This window comes from Ananas comosus, linkage group 18 (genome assembly GCF_001540865.1).
Source record: "Ananas comosus cultivar F153 linkage group 18, ASM154086v1, whole genome shotgun sequence".
Taxonomy (NCBI): Eukaryota; Viridiplantae; Streptophyta; class Magnoliopsida; order Poales; family Bromeliaceae; genus Ananas; species Ananas comosus.
The window spans coordinates 8,155,032-8,164,031 of NC_033638.1; the positions used below are offsets into that span (position 1 = coordinate 8,155,032).

Below are 9,000 nucleotides of genomic sequence, written 5' to 3' on the forward strand. Positions count from 1 at the left end.
AGTTCGTACGCTAGCTCCACGCTTTCGTTTCCATGTGACCCACGTGATGTGCCCCTTCTTTTTTTTTATTATTTTTTTCCTTTTTTTCATCTTGTAATGTACTTTATGCTATTACATTTTAAATTATTTCTATACATAATTTTTTGGGTAAACTTCAAATACCCCCATGGTTTTATACTTTCTCACTTTAAAACTCTATGATTTAAAATGTATTACTTTAGTCCTTATAGTTTCGCACTTTCTCAGTTTCTCACTTTAGTATTCTGTGATTTAGAATGTATCAAGTTAGTACTCTATGATTTTATTTTTCTCTTTTTATTATCTATTTTACTATTTTTTTTTCGTTAAATTAATGACAAAGTTAAAACTAAAGAATACTAAGGCGAATATTAGATAAACCTAGATAGGATATCTGAAAATTTTTTTGTATATAATTAACAAAATATTAACGGCGGAAAAAAAATCAGTGACAAAGTTAAAACTAAAGGGTAGTAAAGTAAATATTAGATAAAGTTAGATAGGGTATCTGCAGTTTTTTGTATATAATTTAACGAAATATTAACAGAGGAGCCGACGGAAAGAAAAAATGAAATCATAAAATACTAAATTAATGCACTTTAAACCAAAGGGTACTAAAATGAGAAAATACGAAATCATAGGTTACTAAATTTATACACTTTAAATCGCAGGATACGAAAGTAAAAAAAGTACGAAACCATAAGAATGGTATTTGAAATTTTCTCTAATTTTTTTTGAGATACGAAGCAGTATCCGTATATGAATAATTTCAATCTATTAATATGTCCAAATAAAATAAAATTTATCAATTCCAAGAAATTTACTAGTTCGTTATAATATACATATATCGGAAAAAAGAAAAGAGAAATGAATGAAAATACATTAATAAATTCTCTAATTAATTTAAATTTTATTTTGTGGGGGTATAACAGTAATTTCACGGGGTGGCCGTACCACAAACTCCCATGTGCGCGCTGCTTTCCACGCCAGCCACCTGAGACTCAAGAAGGGCAATATCGTAATATTACATCTTAGTTCGTGAGACTTACGTGGATAAAAATGGGCACCATTGTTTGGGCACCGTGCACGGATGCGCGCCGCGTGTGCAGCGATGTAGCAGCGCCCATCCACACCCTCAAAAAAAAAAAAAAAGAAAAAAAAGAAAAAATAGTGGGCTCGGCTTTTAGGAAGAAAAAGAGAAAGGAAGAGTGCGGATGGGTGCCGCTGCATACGCGGCGCCCATCCGGGCACCGTGCCCAAACAAATTGTTGGGACACGGTGCCCATAAATTTTTGTCCGACTTAAGTGGGGGCAATACGGTAAAATAGCATCGTAGACCGTATAGCCGTATAGGGCGAGCGTACGATCCGGCACGAATACGGGCGATCTACTGGTTACGGCTACGGCGCGGAGGATTTGACCTACGCCGATTAAATCTGAAGGGCAAAATCGTCAAGGGCGAAAATGATAATTAATTAAACGAAGGGATCAAGGGAGAATAAATCGGGATTAAGGATGTGACGTGTTCTACTCGTGTTATTACCACACCTTTATATTTCCCCCTCCCTCGACCCCATCCCCTCTCTACGCCCATTTCTCGATATCTCGAATACTCTTTCTCTCTCTCTCTCTCTCTACTCGCTCGGAAATTCGTGGTAATTATCTAATATTTTTCTTGTTATTATCGATTATTTTGATTTGAAGTTTGGGATCAGATGCTTACTTGTGTAATCTCGTCGCAGGGATTTCGCGTTCTTCAGATCGGTGCGATCGTTAGGGTTTTGTGGGATTTGGAAGAGGGTTCTGGGCGATTTCGATGGCGATCTCGAACGCGGAGGGCGAATCGGCGTCGACGAAGGAGGGGGAGAGGAAGCGGAAGCGGAGGGGGGACGATGCGGCGGGGACGCCGTGCAAGTGGCGGTCGCCGACCGAGCAGAAGACGTACTCCTCGAAGCTTCTAGAAGCCCTCCGACGCGTCCACGGCGGCGGCTCCGACGAGCCGCCACGGAGCCGGGCCGTCCGCGAGGCGGCGGACCGCGCACTCGCGGTCGCGGCTCGGGGCCGCTCCGGCTGAAGGCGACGCGGCGCCGCCCCCACGCCGCCGCGCCGCCGCGGCCGCGGAGCGTCGGCGGCGGCGCGGCGCCGGAGAAGAGATCGCCGGCGATCCGGCGCAAGGCTAGGGTGCTGTCGCTGCTCGTCCCCGGGTGCAAGAAGCTCCCGTTCCCGGCGCTCCTCGACGAGACCTCCGACTACATCGCCGCGCTCGAGATGCAGGTGCGCGCCATGAGCGCCCTCGCCGACATCCTCTCCGCCGTGGGCGGCGGCGGCGCCGCCACATCCTCCTCCGCCGCCGAGCCCCCGCTTTTTTTTTTTTCTTTTGTGGGTTAAAATCTCTCCATGTCGCTTTAATTAAAAAATTGATGATGTAATTTATTGTACATGCCCCTCAACTTTTCATTTTTGTTTTTAAATATATCTTGCTTTTGTTTCGGCACAACTGTTTTACGTTGGGATATTCCCTTTTCTTTTCATTTTCCTTTATTTATTTTTATTTTTATTTTTATAATATGTATATTTTTTGCCGGCCAAATTTATCATGGTGTATAAAAATATTTATTATTATGTAAATTAATTCGTAAAATGGTTTAGTTCAACCTAATTAATCTAATTCCCACCTAACAAATAGTTGTTAATGAAATGGGACGGGACTTAATCACGCACAAAAGTCTATGTGGACTGTGGAGCACCTCGTCACTTTTGTTCAAAAGGACTATCTAAACCTCCCACCCTTTTTTTTACAGTACCTGCGATATTCAAAATTTTCTTATTCTATTATTTACTGGGATGTGGTTTTGTTTTTGTACAAAAATTTAATTAGATTACAGGGTATGTTTGAATTTAGGAACATTTTATTTAGATCTTCTTTGCACGTCAGAATAAATTATTCAAAAATGACTTACTCCTTATTAGTATGATAGCACGTAAGAAATTTAATTTTTGTTTCTTCATAAGTTTTGCTATATATAAGTTGGTATAAAAACATATTTTACCTGCAGTACGATTTGTCTTATTTTAAAAAATGACTCAAAATTTATATTTTATTTGAATATTTGATCATACTTTTTATAAATCAAATACACAAAATTTTTGAATACATTAAAAATATATACTAGATAAGATTTATACATCAAGATAAAATCTTTGGATGTTAGAGTAAGCTATCAAGGAATACTTTATTTGGTGTAAGAATCTTTTTTAGTGTAATTGCAAGTAGAAAACTTGAGTTTTTCTTCTTGAAAGGTCTAACTATTTATTGGTAGAATAATATATTTAACCCACGAGTTTTTTTATTTTATTCTGAAAAATATAACTTAAAACTAATATAATATTTTATTCTAAATATTTAATCATATTTCTCATCGGCCAAATATACAATTTTTTTTAAATAAATTAAAAGAATATGCCAAAAAATATAACCATGCGTTCAACTAGGCCTTAGTATATTTGTCTTATAGTATTGGCTAAACAAGACGTATAATCAAATATTTATAAAGTTTTGAAAAACGTATTATATATTACTTTTTGGTCAGTTTTAAATTATATTATCCTGATAAGTTATAATAATGAAAAAATAATCAGATTAAGGTAAATCCAAAATTTGCATACAATTATAAAAGATAATTAAATATAAATGTGTAGCTTATTTAGACATCTCGTAATTTCATGAAGCAAAATTGTGCATATGCATCACACTTGATCCATTATTTTCTTCACCAAGATAACAACAAAGCTAAAACATCCTCAAACACTTCTCTCATTTTTAAGCTATCCATATCTAACTTAAAAATTTTGTCAATTAATATGAAACGTGACTAGGAGTTGGGATTTAATAATTTTAAGGGATAATTTCACTCCTTTTCTGCAAAAATTTAAAAACATTATAAATATATTTTTTTCATAAATAATAAGAATATATTATAAAGTACAAACCGTGATCTTGTTAACAGATATCAACAAACAAGAAACAAGTGATGCTACAGATATATTAAAAATGGGATGTACATATTATATTCACTTTTTAAATGTATTTTTTTTTAAAAAAAAAAACATTATTTTAACCCTGATTACCTTATATAGTTTTTTACATTCCCATTTTGCGCTCTTTTTCTTTCCCTTTCTCTTTTTTAAGTGGGTGGGGTTAGGAGAGAGAGAAATGTTGGGGCAACTAACCATGAAGAGAGTTGGTTAGTACAAAGAACTATTTTTTATATCCATTCCATGATTTAAGAAGATACTTATAAAATTTTGAGCGTGTATCAAGTAAATTCTTCGTAAGTTTAATTTACTCGACTTATGTCAAACCAATTCTACTGTTGTTGTATTTGGACCAGAACACCATCGGGTGCTACAAGGGAAAAAGAAAAAAAAAAACAATAGTTNTATATAGAGTGAGGCTATTATGCTATCGGAAGCATGGAGCCTTCCGTGCTTCCAGCTCGTTTTCGATGTTGCGATTTTCGAATCATCGATCGGCTCCGTAAAACTTGATTTAGAGTATTTGGAGTACCTAGAAAATAAATTTTATTATTTTTCGATATCATTTGCCTAGTGATCGAATGAGCTCAAAATCAATAAATTTCAATGGCCGTAGTGAGCCGTTTGCAAGTTTAACGGTGTAGAAATATCCAAATCACGTGAAATTTCGATAGAAAATTCTTTATACTATATAAAACAAGATCAATATATTTGATTTAAAATTTTAATGTCATATTATTACATTTTATAAGATTTTTATTTTCAGCCGTTGATTTTGAGCCCCTTCGTTTACTAGGCAAATGATATTGTAAAATCATAAAATTTATTTTCTAGGTACTTCAAATACTTTAGATCAAGTTTAACGAAGCCGATTGACGATTCGAAAGCCGCAACATCGAAAACAAGCTGAAAGTATGAAAGGCTCCGTGCTTCCGATAGCATAGTAGCCTCACTCTATATATATATACTAGTGAAGAGACCCGCGCTTTACAGCGGGTACAAACCCTAATAGTATTTAATAATAATAAAATATTAAATATTCTCTTGTGTATCTCATTTGGTACATCTATCGAAAGTATTTCACTGTAGGCGGCAGATATGAACCCGACGATGCCTTCTCCGGTGATGGTGATAGTGACGGCGACGACGATCTCTCCGACCGCGGCGGAAGAAGGAATTGGGCGCGCACATTAGTCAGAGAGAAAGGGAGCGAGGGAAGGAGGCGATGGTGTATAGCTAAAGATAAGAGATAGAGAATTGATGAACAAATCGGAGATAAAGAATTGAAAGTTCGGTGGAAGGAGGAAAATGGACCATGATGAATAATTGGAGATAGAGAGGTTAGGATTGTAGATAGTAGTAGGACCATTTAAATATACTAATTGGAAGTTTTGTAGTGGAACCATTTACATTAATTGAAAGTATAGTGGATGGAAGGTAGTGAGACCATTTAAATGCACTAATAGAAAGTTTGATTAATGAGACCGTTAAAATACATATTGAAAATTTAGTGAATATGACGAATAATTAGAGATAGAGAGATTAGGATGTAGTAAGACCATTTAAATATACTAATTGAAAGTTTGGTAGTGGAACTATTTACATTAATTAAAAGTATAGTAGAGGGAAGGTAGTGGGACCATTTAAATACACTAATTGAAAGTTTGGTTAATGGAATCGTTATTAAAAATTTAGTGATGGAAGAAGAAGAGTCACATATTAGTGAGGGTGAAGAAAAATTTGCCACGTGGCAACAAAGATTGAGGATTCATATAGTTTAATAGATATTATATATATACATTCATAAATTCAGGTGTTTACATGCCCTCGTCGTTTTTGTGCATGCCACGTAATTATTGCATCACATGATTCCCATCCCACACAAAAGAAAAAAAAGAAAAAAAAAGAAAAAAAAGGCGAATACTGAGGGGTAAGTTGCGTATTTTCCGAACATGTATTGCTACGGCGCTAATATTTTTAATTTTTAAAATTTTGAAATAAATGTCTAAAAAATTTAGTAAAAATATATTTATTATTTTGTTTATATATAAGAGTAGGGCGGCTATCGTGCTATTAAAAACATAGCAGTTCTTGTGTTCTTAAGTTTATTAATGCATGATTAGAAAAAAAGAGAAAAAAAATAAAAAAAAAAGATGAAATAAGATACTCCTCAAAATTGAAAATTGATAGATAGTTATGAATTTTAAGAACACAAGAGAAGCTGTGTTTTTATTTATACAGTAGTCGTGCTCTACGTATAATACGATTTTTTAATAATTTTATTTTATACAATATTATTTTAGAGAGAGAGAGAGAGAGAGGGGGTAGTGAGAGAGAGCACGGGGGAGAGTGGGGCGGTGGTGTCCCACGTGGGCCGTACGATGAGTTGTGGGGGGGGCGGGGAATGGACGGTGGGGATGCGACGCGCGCCATGATTGACCCCTCCTCTTCCTCCTCCTCATCTCCCCTCTCCCGCGCCCTTCCCATGTGGCCATGTGGGCTTATGATGCTGCGCCGCGCGGTGGGCCCCATGCTGACACGGCCCACGTGTGTTCCTTCACAAAGGTCGGAGCGCCTTCTTTTGTTTTCCCTTTTTTTTTAAAAAAAAAAAGCAAAAATTTATATTAAACTTTTAGCATATTTTTAGTTTATTTAGCATATTTTTATTTTCCAAAAATTACGCTTACTATTATTACAAATATTAAAGTAGTTGAGCGCTTTTTTTTCACCTGTTTAATTATTATATTATTATTTTATTATTTTACCGTAAGAATATGTTGTTAAATATTGTACCATTCTATTCACTTTTTTTTAAAAAAAATTTATTTTGCTATATTATTTGATGGCATTTTTTTATAAATTAAAATTAAAATAATAAATTACTTAACTGTGACCTGTTCCAACCCACCATCAAAGGAAAAATTCTAAAATACAACGGATATATTGGTGACGTGGCGTAATAAACAAATTAAATATCTCCTTTAAGAGTATATGTTCCATCATGATTATAAAAAAATATTTTTATTGTATTTTTATTTAAAAAAAAGGAATGTGATTGGCTTGTTATTGATGACGTGGTGCAAGTGTGATAGTGTAAAATTCCTTCCATCAAAGAGCCACAATTATCTTATTCTTTGTCCCATGAGAACTGTACTTTGTTTTGCCGACAATTTTTATATACAAATTTTTTTTAAGTTCATGAGTTATAACCAACAAACATTCATATATAAAACTATATAGACTTGTGGTTGGAATCCGAAATTTTAAGTTCAAAGCCTACTTATTTTATATTTCTAACTAAGTTTATTTTTTAAAAAAATAAACGAAACAGATAGCATATTGTCTATCTCTAAAATAAAATATGTATATATATCACTAAGATCTATTGTAAATTTTCGAACAAATTTTGCAGTAGATCATTTAAAAATAATCAAATATTAGAGTTTGAAATTAAAATAACACATCACAAATGTTATACTAATTTTGATCATTACTTTTCATCTAGGATTTCTTTTTTCAGATTTGAAATTTATCCGTATGGGAGAGGTAGATTATGGGTGGTCCACATCTGATTTGGTGGACCGGATACACCCTAATAATTGTCCATCGCCGTTGTCGTGTTGTGGTTTGGGTTTTGAGTCAGTGTCAGAGATGTCAATGGGTCGAAGCGGATTTTCAAAAAATCCGAATCCGGATTCCGGATCGATTCCAAACCCCAAACCTAAATCTAAATTTGAATAGGACAAATTTTAAAAATTCATATTCAAATCCAAACCCAACAAAAAATTCGAATTCGAATCAATTATTTTTTTTTCAATATTTCAAAATATATTATATTAAATCTAAATTTTTAAAATATAAATTTAAATATAATATCAAAATTTTATATACATATTATATACAATATAAAATAAGGGTTCGGATTTGGGTTGGATACAATCAAAATTCATATCTGAATTCATATTCATCGGATTTTTATTTTTGATATCTAGATTCGAAATCATATCTGTTTAGTATAGAACAAATTTGCTCCGTTTGAATTCGGATAAAATTTCGGACATCCGTACATATTCTATGTGTCGATTTTGCTCGGTTGTCGTGAATTCTCTCTCTCTTTTGAGTATATAAATTGTTTTTTTCTGTGTTCAAAAAATTATATTTAATTATTTTATGATATAATATATTTTTATTTTATTATTTCGTGATTTAAACAGTTTTACTGAGGTATCATGTGATTTTATTTTTATTTCATTATAAATATCTATTGTTAATGTTAATAGGATGTCATTCAGTAATTTTTTTAAAACAATTATTTTACTATATTTTATTTGATGATATATTTTTTTCTTAAAATAAAAATAAAAATAAAAATAATATGATAATTAAGTATAATCTTTTAACTATAAAATTGTAGAATAAAAATGTGCTATACCAGGGATGGCAAATTGAAGTTTATCTTTTTCTTTGAGTGAAAATGTATGAAGTTTCCTCAACTATAGGACTTCTTAAACTTTTCCATTCAACGTTATCCTTTTGTTTTATTGAGACTTAAGAAAAAAAAAATCAAATTTTCTAAGAATTGTGCTATTATCGTAATTTCAGTTAACCTTTTGTTTTATTGCGACTTCAGAAAAAAAAATCAAATTTTCTAAGAATTGTGCTATTATCGTAATTTCAGTTAACCTTTTGTTTTATTGCGACTTCAGAAAAAAAAATCAAATTTTCTAAGAATTGTGCTATTATCGTAATTTCAGTTAAAGTCTAGTTGAGAAGCCACCGATCTGCTGTCATATATCAGTTTTAACTCTATCTAAAGGCTATGATCCTCCACTCTAGTCTTTAATTTTTTTTTTTAAGAAAATTAGTATTTAAAATCATCTAATTAATTTTTGAATAGAGTTAAAATTGAGATGTGACAGTGAATAGGGAGCTTTTTTTTTTTTTTTT

The 9,000-nt window shown here is 33.2% G+C and overlaps 1 protein-coding gene across 1 annotated transcript; it reads left to right on the forward strand.

Moving 5' to 3' along the window:
* LOC109723802 (transcription factor bHLH147-like) lies at nt 1,904-5,306 on the forward strand (the record flags this gene model as incomplete). The annotated part of the gene is given in 3 exon segments (XM_020252287.1): nt 1,904-2,084; nt 2,087-2,374; nt 5,143-5,306. Coding segments are annotated over 3 exon segments (633 nt in total), but the record flags the coding sequence as incomplete, so codon positions are not given.